Below are 17,664 nucleotides of genomic sequence, written 5' to 3' on the forward strand. Positions count from 1 at the left end.
GTTTGCTCGACAGAGTGTGATGTATATGGGTAACGAAGTGTCAGTCGAGGGCATCAAACCTAAGAAAGGGCTATTAGAGTCCATAGAGAAGTCTCCCATACCAACCAACAAATACGAAGTGAGAGCTTTCCTAGGTTTAGTGAAGTTCTATTTCAAATTAATCGAAACATTTGCAAGCAAAACATACAATGTAAGGCAGCTCCTTAAAAACAAGTGTAAGCTTGAATGGTCAATTAGGTGCCAGGAGGAGTTTGATTCTATTGAGAAAGAAATGTGTAGTGCTGTGCCATTACAAGGTTTTGACCCTGCTTTAAATTCATGTGTTACAACCGACGCCAGTGGGAAGGGCATTGGAGCTGTACTAATCCAATTGAACAGAAAAAGGGTCGAATGTGTAGTTGCCTTTGGATCATGTGCTTTGACTGCCACAGAGGAAAAATATTCTGTGATAGAGCGGGAAGCTCTAGCATGCGTGTGGGGTTTGGAGCATTACAGGCCTTTTATTTGGGGCAGTCATGTAGTCCTAAGAAGTGATCATAACTAGGCCCATTAGTGAAAGTTTTGTCTACTAAAGGGTTGTATACTGCATCTCCTATATTGGCAAGGTTGTCTGTAAAATTGCTGGATTTCAGATATAGTGTAGAGTACATGCCAGGATTACGAAATAAAGTGGCGGATTTCTTGAGTAGATTACCCCTACCTGTAAAGGGCTGTGTGGGGGAAGACATTGAACAATTTAGTGTAGAGTGTTCAGGAGAGGAGGTGTCAGTCATTTTGTTGGAGGAATAGTCCAAAGCTTATGAGAATGATCACACGTTATCCAACGCCATAATCTGTGTCCAGGAAGGGTGGCCTGCTAAGGATCAAATTTCCAAAGAATTGAGGAAATTGTGGGAGTCAAGATCTGAATTATCTGTTGATGACAGTAAATTATTAAGGGATGGTAGAATTGTCCCACCTGCGGAAATGAGAAATCAAATTGTGGATTTGTGTCATGAGGGGCATTTGGGTATTGCAAAAACAAAAGATGCATGAAGGAACTGTATTGGTGGCCAAGCATGGGTTTAGCCATCGAGAGAAAGGTCAGAGAGTGCAATTTTTGTGAGATGGCAGACAAGAGCCAAGTCACATTACGCCCTCCATTGTTCCCTGTTAAATCCCCGGATATGCCATTGGATAAGTTAGGACTGGACATTATGGGTCCAATTTGGGAAGGATATTTCTAAAGATTTCTAATTGTAACAGTGGACTATTTTTCTAAGTGGCCAGAGGTAGAATTTGTTGATCATGCAGAGACAGTGATCACATTTTTAGACAAAAAATGTTTAAGAGAAGAGTTGCCCACGTCTATTACCACTGATAACGGGGTACAATTATGGCTGCAACGTTTCAGAATTTCTTTTAATTTAATGGAGTAAAACATTGTACCACCTCCCTTTATCACCCAGCGGGAAATGGAGCTTTGGAAAGGTTCATTGAGTAAGTAAAGGGGCGGTACAGTCAGCTAAAAATGTTGGTTTGGATGACAGAATAATTTAGGACAATATGGACATCCAGAATAGCGCCATGTGTTTCCACTGGACACAGTCATTTTGAGTTGATGAGGGGGTAGAACTGCGTTCACCAAAGACAATGTTGGATGGATGCCATGTGCCAGAAGAGTAACCAGGGAATCTGAAGAGTGAAAGCGTGCATTGAAAAAGCAAAACAGGCATACATGCAGTATTTTGATTCTAAACACAGTTGTAAGCCAGTAAAGTTGCAAATAGGGGATGTAGTAAGAGTCAAAAGAACAGGTGTGTTAAAGAAGAATCAGAGCAGATTCTAAAGAACACATGAAGTGACCAAAATATTTTGCAATGCAGTGTTGTTAAGTAACGGGATAGCAAGCCATTTCAGTTCATTGTCCTTATGCAACAAAAGTGGCAAGGAAAGAGGGAGAAGTGTTGGGGGTTGTGATTGGTGGATGAATGATGAATGCTTGCCCAGGGAAACAGGTAGTGGTTCTGATGAAGTTTCAAGTAGTAGTGTGTGTGCGAGGAATCCCATTACAGGAGGAGTGACATCGTCAGTGCAGTAGGAAGGAACCTTAGGATGGGTAGGTTTGGCAGGGTTATAAGAAAACCTACCTGGTTGAGTGATTTTGTGGAACACTAAACTTGGGTCTATGGGGGAAAACTTACACACTCTTCCTTTTTCCATGTAATGCATTGTATTTCTTTTATTTTTTGTACTGTAATTTGTACTATAGTTTTCTTAACCAAAAGTTATTATTATCGTTAGGTATTAATGTAGGTCTTCCACATTGCTTTGTGTAATGAAAAAAGGGAAGATTTGTGGTGAAGTTGGTAAGTGTGATAGAAGGTAGAATGCGTGTATGGATAGAATGTGGCGGCTGAGTTTGGAAGGACTGAGAGAATGTAGAATGAGGGTGTTGGACGAGGTTGGGAGAAGGAACCGGTTGGGCTTGCTGGGTCTGCGCTAGATCCGCTGTACTTGTACCAGGAGTCTACTACAATAAAGATTTACTACTTTACACCGACCTCCGACCTCGAGTCATTTTTACAGGCAGCTAAGCAATTGGTGATTTAGGTGAGCAGATGGAGGTCCGGGGACCAGTGCCTGTTCATCAAGTTACTGATCAGTGAACACAAAAGGGACTGTAATATCCCTGTTAGTATTTCTTCTTTATTTATTGTTCCTTGTATGACACTTGTATTCTAGAATGTGTGTGTGATGTCATTCTAGCCTACTCGTTCATCGAGACAGTACGGCCTCTCTGCGGGTCCGTTATTTAGAGACTTTATTCCTTTAAAATAAAGGATTACTTGGAAAGCGACTCTCGAGTTGTTTGTCTACCGCCACATAATTTGGTACCAGGAGTGGGGTAGAATCATCAAAACAACTCTCGTCCTTCAAGTTAAGTTTCGCTGGATTCTCCGTTGCTGTTTCATCATCGCTTCTTTGAAGAAACAATCTACTTGTTTCCGTTCACTAAAGGACTCGTGAGGACCCGCAGAGAAAGGTTGGATTTCATTTTATTTATTCACTTGCTTGCTGTTCAAGGATTGCTGCGAGGCCCAACCGTCTTTGTATCTCGAGAAGAGCTACATTGTTTCCAGCGCGAGCACTGCCGTGAGCGAGCTCCTTCACGCGCTACATTGTATCTGACACGAGAGCTGATGTCTGTGCTTACTCACCTCCTAGCAACAATCCACTCATTGTTCTCTGGAAGAGTTTCTCGCACTCCATCATAAGTGCTACATTCTTTCCATGCAAGCCACTGTCTTTGTTGCTGTATCCTAGCAACTAACCACACACTGAATCCTGACTATAGAAACGTTCCTTAATGGATTTTCTGCATTCTAGTAGGCCTTTATCTTCATTTTAATTGTTTTTCTTCATTGTTTAAAGCTTTTATCTTCCAAAGCATCTCTACAGCTACATTAGAGATATTAGGAGTACTTCTATTTATAATTTAAAGGGGAAACATCCGGATTTCTTCATTTCAAGGATTCTACAAAGACTTGCACTCCTTTTCTCTGTTATTTTGCGTTATCATGTCTGCTTCAGACGCTGCCTTACATCCTCCTCCTTTTTTGCAAAGACCTGGCAAACCAGAAATTCTATGGAAACAATGGTTTCATATTTTTGAAAATTATTTAGTTGCCATCGATGGGAAAGAATTTTCTCCGGAAAGAAAGCAAGCTCTACTTTACAATCATCTTGGGATCGCAGCGCAGAAAGTTTTTGACAACTTACCTCCGTTTCCTAGACCCTCTGGCGATGGCACCTGGAATATTTATATTGAAGCTACTAACAAGCTTAAAAGACAATATTCAGATGAACCCAACGTTCTTTTGGAGAGACACAGTTTTTTCAAGAGGAAACAAACCAGTGAGGAATCAGTCGAAGAGTATATAGCGGCGCTGAGAGTTCTTGCTTCTACCTGTGAATTTGAAAATTATACTGATGTCTCCATCAGAGACCAATTTGTTTTTAACTGTTTTTCAAAAAAAATGCAAGAACGTCTTTTAACCTGTCGTAATCCTTCATTATCTGAAGTTGTTGACATTGGAAAAAGCATTGAGCGTTCTATTATTTCTTCACAGGCATTATCAGGTCAAGAAGGTCATTCTCCCATTTCATATGTTTCAGACAATTCAGAACTCTCCACTGTAGCGGCTATTAAAGTTAACAAAGACCCTAAGAAATTCTTTTGCTTTCGCTGTGGCGACAAAAATCACATTGCAAATTTTCCTTCTTGTCCAGCTTTAAATAGAAAGTGTGGCAAATGCAGGAGAACTGGTCATTTTCAGGAGTTTTGTAAATCCCGTCGTTCTTTTCCAGTTGTAAAAATTCACAATGTTGAAGTACAGAGTTCACCTTCTAAATCCTCTGTCTCTGATTGTAATAATATGTTTTCTAACCTTCTTTTGTCCATTGATGAACCCATTGATTCTTTTGAAATTGAACGTCCCCTTTGCCAAGCTTCTATTAATGACAAATTATTACAAGTTATGGCTGACTCGGGGGCACCCATCACTGTATTAGCCGACACTACCTTCTATGACACCTGGGGTCATTCCATCAAACTTAAAGCTCCCGATATTTCTCCAAAAGCTTTTGGTGAAAAGGATATTGACTTACTTGGTTATTTTGTTGGTTCTTTACAAATTCTTGGACGTTCTACAGACACGAAAATATATGTTGCAGTCAGAGGCAGAAACTTGGTTGGTTGGAGGGATTTAGCCAAATTAGGCATAATTCTGAAGCCTGGACACAAAAATCCTATTGTTTTAGGAGATCTTCCAATTCTGTCAATTGATGCTTGTGTAGAAAATGCATGTACCATTGATACTCTTAAAAAAGAATTTCCTTCTGTTTTTTCTGACAGAATTGGTAACATTAAAGGTTTTGAGCATGCTATTAGACTAAAGGATAATGCTATACCTGTTTCACACAGGGTGAGACCCGTTCCTATCAGTGTTCGCAGTGATTTAAAAAAAGAATTGGAGAAACTTTGTGCTGAGGGTGTTATTACTACAACTGACTCCTCTGAATGGGTTTCTCCCATTGTTCTTGCTAAAAAAAAAAATGGCAATCTTCGTCTCTGTGTGGACCTCAGATCATTAAATCGTAACATCATTGTTGATTGTCATCCTCTTCCCCATATTCAACAAATGCTTTCTAATATTGGCCATGCTAAATTTTTCTCCACAATAGACTTACATTCGGCATATCACCAGATACCATTACATCCTGAATCCCAAGAACTTACTACTTTTGTTACCCCTTTTGGTGCGTATAAATATTTAAGGCTGCCTTTTGGTTTAGCCTCAGCTGCCGCTGTTTTTCAGAAAGCTATGGACGTTCTTTTTAAAGATGTTAAGAATGTCCAGGCTTTTCAGGATGATATCCTTGTTTTTACTGAGACTAGAGATTCACATTTAGATACTCTACACAAAGTTTTTTCCATTCTGTCTGCTAGGGGCATTACTGTTCAACCTGAAAAATGCAAAATTCTAGCGGAGCAAATTGATTATTTAGGTCATAACATCACATCAGAGGGTATCAAACCTAAATTCAGTAATGTGGAGGCTATTATTAAAGCTCCACCTCCACCTGACAAGGATGCTTTGAGATCTTTCCTAGGTCTTTGTGAATATTACGCTCGTTTTGTACCTGATTATACTCAATGTATCCAACCTTTGAGATCTCTCCTTAAAAAAGGCTCTACTTTTGTCTGGTCGGAGGACGTAAACACAGCTTTCACAAATATTAAGGAATTGGTTGTTAATGCCCCTGCCCTTAGTCCCTATATTCATGGTCTCCATTGTACAGTCACCGTGGATGCAAGTCTTAATGGTCTTGGTGCGGTTTTCGGTCAGCAAGGTTCTGGCAAAGATCACACTGTTGCTTTCGCATCTAGATCTTTGTCTGATGCTGAATCACGGTACAGTACAATAGAAAGAGAGGCTTTAGCCTGTGTTTGGGCTGTTTCCAAATTTAAAACTTATCTTTGGGGTTGTCCATTTTCTCTGTATACTGACCACAAACCCTTGGTCTACCTTTTACAAGGTGATGGTCTTGGCAAAGCCTCTGCTCGTCTTGTACGTATCCTCTCTAAATTGCAGGAATATAACTTTACCATAAAGTACATACAGGGCGGAAAGAATTTCAGAGCAGATTGTCTTTCTCGTCTCCCTCTACCTTCAATGGATGATTTTGTTGATGATTTTGACTGTGTAGTAGCATCCATTGATGTGTCTTCCACTTCAAATGGAACTATTTCGGAAAAAGATTGGATTGAGGCTTCTTCCACTGACCAGACTCTTAAAAAAATTGCTAATTTTATCATTAAAGGGTGGCCTCCTATTCGCAATGTCTCCAAGGATTTAATATCTTATGCTCAGGTTGCTTCTGAGTTGTCTTTGGAAAATGACATTTGCACTAGGAATGGTTGTTTTATTCCTCCAATTTCGCTTAGAAATAAGATTATTTCTATTGCGCATGCAGGTCACCTTGGGGTAACTGCCACCTGTAAGAAACTCAGAGAAAATTATTGGTGGCCTTCTCTTAATGCTCAGGTGTCCTCGTTTATAGATGTGTGTCCTCAGTGTGTGATTTCGGACAAACATTGGAAGACTACACAAAACCCTCTTCGTCCGGTACCTCTACCGGAAAATCCTTGGTCCAAAATAGCTTTGGATTTTGCTGGTCCTTTTAACCTTTTACCAAGCACTTCAAGGTTTTTGTTGGTGTTGATTGATTATTTTTCTAAATGGATATATTTTTCATTTGTGGAATCTGCTTCAACTCATTCTGTTTTAAAATTTCTCAAAGCTGTTTTTTCACTTGAAGGCCCACCTAAAGAACTTGTCACGGATAATGGTACACATTTTGTTTCTATTGCAATGAAAGAGTTTTTGAAGTCTATGGATGTTAAACACATTCAGGTAGCTTTGTATAGTCCGTCTGCAAATGGTCTTGTTGAAAGAGCTAATCGCTTCATTAAGGAGGGTATACAGACTGCTCTTTCTTCTGGTTTAGATGTTAATCTCTTTCTTAAGGAAAAGGTTAATGCTTATCACATTTCCCCTCACTCAACTACTGGTTTTACTCCGTTTGAGTTATTGAGGGGCAGGAAATGTCGCACTTTGCTTTTGCCTTCTTGGCTTGAGAGGTTTTCTTCTTTTTCTGACAATTTCAATTCTTCAGGTGAGGGTAGTTCCTTAAGTCATAATGTCACTTTAGCACAAAGCAAGCAGAAGTCTCATTTTGACTCTCGGAAACATTTTCAGAGTAAAGAATTTACACCGGATTCTTGGGTGTTGATTAGGAAACCTTATGGGGTTAAAAAAGGGGAATCTTGTTTTACCTCTCCTCACAAAATTAGGAAGGTTGGTATTAGTTCTTGTCTTCTTCAGGATGGGAGGTGGTGGAATAAGAGCAGACTCGTTCCCATTTCAGAAATACAAGCCAAGATTCATGTTCAAACGGATGTTACCTCTGATTATGATGATTATATTTTATTTGAATCTCCAGCTGTTACTTCCAATGTGTCCATTGAAGCTCCTGTAATATCTTCCAATGTTTCCAATTCTCTTTCTCAAGATGAAACAAACACCACTTCTGATTATCTTCCTCAGAACAGTACCGATAGTGTTAGCTCACTGTCTAATTCTCTCTGCTGCAATACCACCTTAGCCACCAGGAGAATTTGTAAATTACCTGCTCATTTTAAGGATTTTGTTATGTCATGATTTATATAGTTTAAGGAGATATTTGTTTTTTGTATTTCACATGTGTTATATTATTTTGTGTTGTGTTTCTTGCTTACTGTATTATATTTTGTTTTTAGTTTTGTTAAGGAAGGGAAGATGTGTAATATCCCTGTTAGTATTTCTTCTTTATTTATTGTTCCTTGTATGACGCTTGTATTCTAGAATGTGTGTGTGATGTCATTCTAGCCTACTCGTTCATCGAGACAGTACGGCCTCTCTGCGGGTCCGTTATTTAGAGACTTTATTCCTTTAAAATAAAGGATTACTTGGAAAGCGACTCTCGAGTTGTTTGTCTACCGCCACAGGGACCCCCCTGCTACCTCCTTTATTTCACTACCATCAGCAAGGGAGACACATTTCTCTCCTCCCTCGCCCAGGACGCGATCTTAGCAAATGCCGGCTATGGTAACAGGTTAACTGGCTGGCATCCACTCCAGTTATCCAGTGAATTTATTTTTAACGATGAAGCTATTTCTATATTTGTATTATTTATTGGTTGCATTGTGTTATATGAGGTTTTTAAGAAACTGAGACAATAGAAAATATTCCCCCAGGTATGTGATGTCTCTGTTTTCTGTTTGAATGAGAAATGTAACAAGAATAAGAAACTAAAAAGTCGGAGTTATAATCATCTGTAAAATCAGTGACAAGCAATACTCCTTTAAATTTTAGCGCTCTAGTTCTTAGTAAAATACTAATTCCGGTCAGTTTCGTGGCCTCCACAGCCTGCCGCCCGCCCTAAAGAAGCACAAACTACGCATGCGTGTAGTTCTTGTAGCCTGAGGCTTGCGGTTGCTCCTCCCCTGCACTCTGCGACGTTCGTCTGCTGGGCGCGTGCATGTGGGCAATGACTCTGGGCTCGAGCTCGCGCAGGGGCAGTTGAAGGCGCGCGCCTGAGACGCCCTGGGTGCACGCGCGAAGGGCGGTCACGAGCTTGGTTTGACCTAATACATTCTGTGGACCGCTTGCTCATGTCAGATCCCCAAACAGTGGGTGCCAGAGAAAGCACCCGACGGAGATAATCCCAAGCTAGTTCCCCCGAAGGCGCGGGGGTCGAAACGCGCCCCCCCCCGGACATGCAGCCCCCGCCGCCGGGCGGAGGAGATGAGGCTTCGCAATGGCACCTTCCTGACGCTGCTGCTGGCTCTGTGCGCCTTCGTCTCTCTGTCTTGGTACACGGCCTTCAGCGGCGGCCCCAAGGGTGAGTACCCGGCTGGCGGAGGGACTAAGTGGCACAGGGGTGGATGAGGACGCAGCGGTGAAGAATGAGGATGCGGAGAAAATTGAGTTTTGGTGGAATGAGACTAGTGAGGAGAGGATGTCATAAATGTTAATGTACCTGCCCATCATTGCTGTACTAAGAACCTCTAGCCTCCCACCCCGGGGTTAGGTCTTAGTGTTTAACTTAACATGATCCTTGCTGCCTCCCAGGACCCACCTTTCGATTCACCTTACCTGACCTCCTGTGTGTGTCTCCTTGGGGAAGTGTTATCTTTTATATATTTCCCCCGAGGTGCAACATTACTGCCTGGCGTGTTACCATCCTCCCCTCAAATTGTTTTCGTACCTGGTGTTTCCTATCGCCACACCTCCTTACAGTGTTCCAGCAACCCTCTGCCCATCTCCCCTAAAGTGTGTCCATACTGCCTAGAGTGTTAATGTCCATACATCTAACTTAGTGGTATATCCGTGGGCCTTACTGAACTCTTTCACTGAGGTTACACGTCTACGCCCTCTCCCTGGGTTGACCTACATCAATCACTACTTAGCTGTCAAGTTTTGTCATAGTGTTTTTCCTTTTTCTTATGGTTCACTCTTTCATTTCATTTGTTCCTATACTCTGTTAACTGTCTCTGATCTCTTTAAGTCTGTTTCCGTCCGCTCCTCATGCAGCATTTGATCCACCCTGTGTTAACTATACTGTTCATGCCTTTCATTCCCTCTTTCTGGCACAGCACCTCTTAGTGCCCCATCGGAGGGCGACCAAGGCTACTTTGCAGTACCCTCTTATTCAACCCTTGCTCGTCACAAAAATCTTAGTTCCGCCTAATAATCTCTGTTACTCTTATATGGTAACGTTGTCCACCATTCAACACATATATACCTTTCGTTCTTTACTCAGGGAAACCGTAAAGAGCTGCCATAACGACCCCTGCCTTTTGCAGTGTTTATTTCTGGGAAGCTGGGCGCAGCCGTTCTTTTTCTAGTGTTTAGTCTTCCGTTCTGACAGCACATAAAGTAGATATATAAACAGGTGGCAAATATTTAGCAGGATTATTACCGTTTGTCAACACTTAGATTCAACATCTTTCTGGTTTTCGAGCTGCCCTGTTATTTTGAAAGTGAACATGATAAAATTAAGCTCCAATTTGTTCGATACTAAGGCCGCATCAGCAAGATAGCTACCGGTTTTGTTTTTTGAAGGTAAACTTCCCACGTCTGAATATCGGGTTGCATTTATCAATCCTAAACTTGCATGTTTCCACCACTAAGCTGTTATTTGTTCAGCTGGATGACTTTTCATTCCTTTGTCTTGGGTAAATAAAACCATGAAAAAAGTATCAATTTTATAGTTGGCCTGTTACTAGTAGCATAATGTGTTTTTATACAGGACTGTATTTCAAACTGGCCATTGCTTTGCAAGCCTCTCGGACCCCCATCCTGTTAAGAGTATGATTCTTAAGGCTTTGGTTTTCTGTAGAACCCCAGTTTTGCGTTTCATTTTTTAAAAATTTCTCTTGGTAGTAAACTCAAACCCATAGTTGTACCCCTCACCTGGAGATGGCTTTCTTGTACTGAACTGTAATTGGGGGATTATTGATGGCTTAATTTGTAGGCGTTATTTTAGATAAAATACTTAACCTGCAGTGACTGTGCTTAATAGCATATCTTTCCTAATAAGACTGTTGCATGGAATCAGTCCATTCATGCCAAAGCCGGACCAGAATGCCTTACTACAATCCCCTGTTCTCTTAAGACTTGTGTGACAAATTGGCAATGCCCTTTTTCCGACCTGCAAAATGTGCACCCTGTACCGGTAGAAGGCAGCTGTGCATGACAATTTCACACTGGGGAAAAAAACTTCCAGTGAACGTTAGATTTATTTTCAGGATGTTCTATATTGATGGCATAATTGTACATACAGCTAGCTTACTTGACTTAAACAAAGAAAAACTTTGTAGGGCACGTATCTCTGGAGCTCAGATTCAGTCTTTGACCCGCTGGCCTTCTAAAGATTTTGTACTCAGACCTGTTTTACTCTGGCGTGTTATTAGACTTTGCAAATACATTTTTCCTGCTGTATATAGCATTACCCCCATGTTACGCTCAAAGGCGACCTTAAAGAGCTCATTTCTGAAAGGCGTTTTCATACTCTACCTTTAATGTGTTTTGCCTACCACCTTCAGCTCTCAATTTCGTGAAGAACTTTATTTATGATTGGCTAGAACATAATTAGTTATCGACCATGACTTGCATACATGACTTTCTTTCATATAAACTGAGATTACAATCTGTAGTTATCTGGGTGTCCTGACATCTCTCAATTCTATAGAGTGGCTTTACATCCTATAAAATCTACTTTTAAACTCTTAATGTTTATCTTCCTTTCTGAACTTTGTCCTCCTTTAGCACTGCTTCCCCCCTCTTTATTCTTCTCTGTCTAATTTGGTACAGCTACACTACTTTTCCTCCTCACCTTCAAATTTCTTCTTTCCTTGCTGAGTTTTTAAAAATAAAAAGCAGTTCGTTAGTGCAAGGTTTATGCACTCAGTAAATCATGTGCAAGTGCCTCGCCCACTTGAAGAGTTTTGCTTATTTGTTAGTCTTTCAGCTACATATATTTCCCCCAGTATTTCTGCTCCCACATTTGTACCCTCGTTGTGTTCTCTGGTCTAGTTTTATTGTATATTTATTTTTTAGGATTTATTTGCATTGTTTTCATTAATATATGCATTGATGTTCGTATAATGCTTGCTTGTAAATTGTTCTCTGTTGTAAAGCACGGCAACATGGAGGTGACATTTTTTGCACTATATATTGTTTTGCACATAAAATAATTTGTTGTGGCTTATGAGTGCTAGAACTATTTTTCTGTTTGTTCCAAAACAATCTGCTGGTATAAGCTGCTTGGAGAATGAATGTGGAATTAGCTGCAAGAATAGCCACCCAGTTAAAAAAAAAAAAATCTGTCTGGTATTAGTGCCTTAGTATGTTAGTCTGTTAGTTATTCCCCATCCAGTTTCCGATGAAGCTGATGATTTGATTTGGGTTGATAGTGCCATCAGATGGATCTCCAGTGGAAAATTTGAATTGCATATGCATGCTTGGCAGCATATTCTAATGCAGTAATAGATCAATGTTGAATACCAGTAAGGAATATTTTAGCACATTACAGGTCTAATTACGCAAAAGTAGAACACATCTGGACCCAGTTTACCTCTGCTTGTTTTTGAGATGCTAGTGAGAGATTGTTTACAATTTTTGTGTAGCATCGCCAACATGCCTCTTGAAAGGCCACTTCACAGCTCAGTCTTATGAAATGAGAGATGTATACTTGACAGATTGGTTCTATCTTAATAATGCTCTGGTGAACCCCTCCTGCTTCCTTAACTGACTCATCTTTAGAAAGTCGTCTCTTTGTACAGCATTAGTCTCCAGTGAAGAGGCTTTTCTCGTGGTGTAATCCCATTATAATCACCTTTCAGTGCTTCTCCATTTAACAAGCTTCTGAAAGTGATTCTTGCTCAACCAGGGGCCTTGCCACAATCTGGGTGTATTGCATTTGTGCCACATCACCGTATTAACATGGTGCACTGGGTGCAAATCTGTGCAGTGCACCCTGTTATGTGAATGCACTGGTCACAGTGCAGGCATTATGAACTCGTGCTTGCACTCTGAACAGCACATTAGTTAAAAGCAGACCAGCTGTTTGAAGCCACCTTTCACTACAGAACTTGTTTTCAAAGGGGTTTGAGGGTATTGACTCCCCTGCTGGCAGATGTATTGAGAGACTGCACAATCCAAGAAGAGAGGGGTGCCTGGGTGGTCCAGGATACCCTGTTATCCCCATTGGATGAAAGGCTTTGTGGGCGCGCCCGGACTGCGTGCCACCTTGTAATCAGTCAGTGTGCCACATTAAAGTTTCTTTGTCATTGCGTAAGCGTCTGTATCACAGCAGTGATGCAGTGCCATTCCTTCATTCGCATAGGGCGTCACCTCCATGTAAATAAGGGAACATCCATTTCTGATCTCGCAGGTGCACATCTAGCTCTGGCACTATTCATACCACACCTAGGGTCGTGCAAGAGTCTGCTGCCCCTTCTGTATTCTCAAAGTGCACCAGGAGTGCAAATACCAATAGCGCACACCCCCTGCGCCTCTGGAGATGGTTGCTTTCTCATATCTTTTATCAAGACCCACTTGTATGTGTGGACAAGGGAAGAGTGACATTTTAATGGGAACCACAGGATACTGTCTCCCTATCTAGAATCCAGTTTACAAAAAGGTATCCCACCACCCCTTCTGTGCCTTTAATATAGATTTTTCATCCTGCCCTTGCGAGAAGCATTTATATTTATTTTATGGACCCTCGCACATCCTATTGGTTTCATGCTCCATCATTGGGTCTCACCCCGGTCCAAACCAGGGTGGGCTCAACCGTATCCCAGGGAGCACTTCGGATACTGTCTAGATCTAACACTGATTTAATATATTAGAAATACTTAGTGGACACTCAAATTTTATTTTATTTTGGGTGCTACTGTATGATTAAAAACTATTGGTCTAGTGTTTTCAGGGGAGAGTTACTACCCCTGTACCCTATTGCTGTTTCAACATGTTTCAGCCCTTCTAAATTGCCATACATAGTTCCTTGGCTTTCATAAGGACTACTGATATTTAATGCCCCTTGTGTTTTTTAATTTTTCAAATTTTTATTAATACAGATTTTCTGCTGTCCTATTTATTGTGTTAAGTCTGTCAACCGTCCTTTGTTGTAACATACACACCCACAATACAATGCAGTGAAGTAATCCTGCACCTCGACTGGAAAGGCCTATATTAGTGCCTGTTATCATTAGGTTGATAAAGGTTCAAGAAACCAAGAATAATTCATTAATCTTTGGTGTTCTCTGTTGTAGAGGTTGGGAACAGGTTACACAGTGACAAAACTATACGCAGGTCATGTAATTTAACACTATTGCATGCATATCAATGCAAAGAAACCAACATTCTAAGTCCCTTTGCATTACCATTAACATACAATACTCACAAATGTGTGTACAATATTAAAAAGTGATCCCTGTATAGCGAGGCATGGGGATTGGGGCAGTTGCCCGCCTCTGCTCGGGAGGCGATCGTGATACCCTTGCTGAAACCCGGTGGAGAGGCGGGTGCGCGCACAGTGTATCGCCCACTCTCTATGCTGACGGTGGACTACAAAATCCTGAGTAGAATTTTGGCGTCGCGCCTCTTGACCCACATGACCGCCTTGATCCACCCGGATCAGGCGGGCTTCATTCCTCGGCGCAGCACGGCCACCTCCATTCGACGGTTGCTGCGGGTGATGGAACTGGACCGGGATGAATACCCGGAGGCCTGCACATTGTCGGTCGACTTCGAAAAGGCCTTTGATAGTGTGGAGTGGCCATATTTGTATCGAGTACTGCGGGAGTTCGGCTTGGGGGAGGACTTTGTACGTTGGACCGCCTTGTTGTATAGCGGGGCCACGGCCCGGGTGAAGACGGGGACTACTATCTCGGCCTCCTACCATGTGCGGAGGAGGACGAGGCAGGGCTGTTCCCTATCCCCCTTGTTGTTCGCGCTGGCTGTTGAACCACTGGCCGCTCACGCCCGACAGGGGGGTGCTTATTCCGGAGTCTCCCTGAGGGGGGACGCTCACTACATCTCTCTGTATGCAGACGACCTGCTGTTGTTTCTGAGGGACGCGACTGATGCGTTAAGGGGAGCGGTTGCCCTGTTGAAGGAGTTCGGTCGCCTGTCCGGACTGAAGATCAATTGGGGTAAGACGTGTTTGTTTCCATTGACGCAGGGCGGCGGGACACCGCGGACGGCGGGAAGTATCCGCTGGGAGGGCAGCTGCCTGCGCTACCTGGGGGTTAACATTTACCATACCCAGGCAGATTTGTTGGAGGGGAATGTTGGTAGAGCGCTTCGGGGTCTGCGGGGTAGTATGGGATTTTGGAGTACACTCCCGCTCTCATGTGCCGGGAGGGTGGCGTTGCTGAAAATGGTGGCGCTGCCACGCCTTCTTTATTTTTTCCGCACACTTCCTCTTTGGATCCCGGCGTCGTACTTCGCGCGATTGCGGGCACTTTCGACGGGTTTCATTTGGGGGTCGGGACGACAGCGGGTGGTGCTGGCCACGTTGCGGCGGCCACGAGCGGAGGGGGGCCTGGCAGCCCCTGACTTTGAATGGTACTATTTGGCGGCCCAGCTTCAGTGGCTCACGCAGGCGGTGGCCCGGGAGTATAGAGGCCCGGATGGCCCTCAGGACAGGTTGATCCCGCGGCATGTGCTGGCCTTTACGGTTCTCCAGCAGCGACTGGATTTGACCCAGCTGACCATGGAGGAGCGCACCCTCCGGCAGTGCTGGAATAGGTGCCAGAGGCGTGCAGCTATAGTCCGCCCATACGCTCCGGAAATCCCCCTTGGGATGTGTACAGCGCTCCCGCATGGGGGTGATTGGTCGGGACAAGCGATCTGGGAGGAGCTGGGAGTACAGATGGTAGGGGACCTATTCCGAGACGGTGAGTTATTGTCCTTCCAGGACTTGCAGGACGCCTATGGGCTCCTGCAGGGGGATTTTCTGCTCCATGCGGCTTTGGTGGCAAGCATCCAGAAGCATTGGAATATGGGGCTGATGGAACCCCCCGACCGCGGCGGGCTGTCAATATGTCGTGATGGCGGCAGGGACGACCAAAGCCATTACATGTTTATACCGCAGATTGTCAACGGAGGGCTTGCAACCTCTGGCCGCTCTGCGGGAAAAGTGGGAAACGGACCTCGGGAAAGCGATACCAGAGACCACGTGGTCCACGCTAGTGCGGAGGGCCTGGAAGGGAACTCGGCACGCACGGTTCCAGTTAGTTCAGTTTTTCACGCTACATAGGGCGTATATGACGCCGGCCAAGGTCTTGCAATACTTTGGTGGAACACAATCTCCATGCCCTCGGTGCAGGGGAGAGGGGGCAGATTTTCGCCACATGTTTTGGGCCTGTCCGCAGCTGGGCGATTATTGGGCTGAGGTAGTGGACTGCCTGAATGAGGTGACAGACCGCTCTATCACTCCAGAGATGGGGACTTGCTTGTTGCTCTGGTTTCCCCACACCCGCCGCACGAAGGTCACTAGCAGGTTCTATGATCTGGGGTTGATATTAGCTAAGAGAGAATTGACCCTGCACTGGAAATCCAGGGGGGGGCCTAGCTATGTGCGGTGGAGGGCAGCACTAGTGAGATGGGCGTGGGCGGAGGGTACGCTCCGGGTGCAGATGGCTCTGAGAGGGGACGATGAGAAAGCGTTAGCGACGGCCAGGGCATGGGAAGCGTTGGTAGTGGAGCTCCAGGGGCTGATATCTGAGGTGGGGGACGGAGGGAGCACTCAGGATCGGCAAGAGGCGAGGGGAACTGAGGATTGAGATGGGAAGGGAATGAAGGAGGTCCCTAGACATAAATCAGAGGCCTGGACAAGAGGGATGATTTGCTTACGCAGAGAAGGGGTGAGCAACTGTAAATGATCTCCTTGGAAGGGGGGGCACATCGGGGGAGAAGTAGGGGACAGAGGCGTACTGACATGGGGGTGGGGGGGGGGGACGAGTTGGGGTTGGGAGGGAAGTTATTCTTACTGAACACGGGGACCCGTGGTGTAATGAACGGTCATTGTTGATTTGGAAAATAACAAAAAATGTTTCAACAAAAAAAAACAATATTAAAAAGTGACGTGTTGCACCTTTGCAGTTACACATCACGACAAATGTGATATTTGTGAAGTCACACACATTTTGTGTAGCTTTCTCTTGGATATAGCTTCTTACCATCCCTGGTGCCTAAATCACCATATACGAGCTGGTGGGGCATGTCCCTGTTAAACTCTGATGGAATTGAAGGCGATAAATCAGTCCCTTGTTTCCTATTTTTGTATTTTAGTAGGGAATCCAAGGTAGTTACAGCTCAAGTAGATAGCTGTAGTAATGCAATACAATAACAGAATATGCATAGTATCGAGTTTTATAACATAGGTAATTCCTAAAAATGTTACTAGACCTGCTGGTCTAGTAACTCTAATATTCTACTCGACCTAACTGTAATGTCCTTGACCCGTGAACTGGTCTCAGATCGTGTGATCCTATGCAAATATTTTGTCTTAAGGAGCAGTCCTTTTCTTTATTATCACATAAGAGAGCACCTTCACATGTCCAAGTTCACTATTTCTGCTTTACCAAAAAAACGTTTTATTTACTAGAATAAATATTTGCTCCTTGTATAACAAGAATCAAGCTCCTATATAGGGTACACGTGATCCCTGGCTTGCCTCTTAGTTCACTAATAGCATTGTCATCTGGGCAGGAGCTGTGATAATTCCCAGTTCATGTTTAAAAACTCACTTTTCATAAATATATTACCAAAGCATGATGTGAGAGTGAACTGTCGTTTACAGATAGTCTATTTTCTATTGAAATGGCCACAAAACCTTCCCACTAACATGTAGTTTTACTGATAATAGAGCATAAACAATGTTTCGAAATTGGGTCTCAGCAAAAATATTCCAAAGTTGCACATTACAAAGTAAAGTGTTCTAATTTTGTTATGATGCTATAAAAATATTTTTTTCACCACAAAATTACAAAAATGAGTCTTC

At 43.2% G+C, this 17,664-nt stretch overlaps 1 protein-coding gene across 3 annotated transcripts in view; it reads left to right on the plus strand.

The window, feature by feature from the left end:
- Positions 1 to 8,563: 8,563 nt before the first annotated feature.
- MGAT4B (alpha-1,3-mannosyl-glycoprotein 4-beta-N-acetylglucosaminyltransferase B) overlaps positions 8,564 to 17,664 on the plus strand; it is a 1,507,233-nt gene continuing 1,498,132 nt past the window's right edge. For 2 of the 3 annotated variants that reach the window (XR_014966618.1, XM_085617757.1), the window contains exon 1: positions 8,595 to 8,988. Coding sequence is in view for 2 of the 3 variants with exons in the window: in XM_085617757.1 (XP_085473883.1) it covers positions 8,892 to 8,988 (97 nt within the window). In the remaining variant the exon portion in view is untranslated. Of the gene's footprint in view, positions 8,989 to 17,664 lie in introns of all 3 variants that reach the window. The other variant, XM_085617756.1, reaches the window with a different exon arrangement.

The sequence above is a fragment of the Triturus cristatus genome, chromosome 7 (genome assembly GCF_964204655.1).
Source record: "Triturus cristatus chromosome 7, aTriCri1.1, whole genome shotgun sequence".
NCBI classification, from domain to species: domain Eukaryota; kingdom Metazoa; phylum Chordata; class Amphibia; order Caudata; family Salamandridae; genus Triturus; species Triturus cristatus.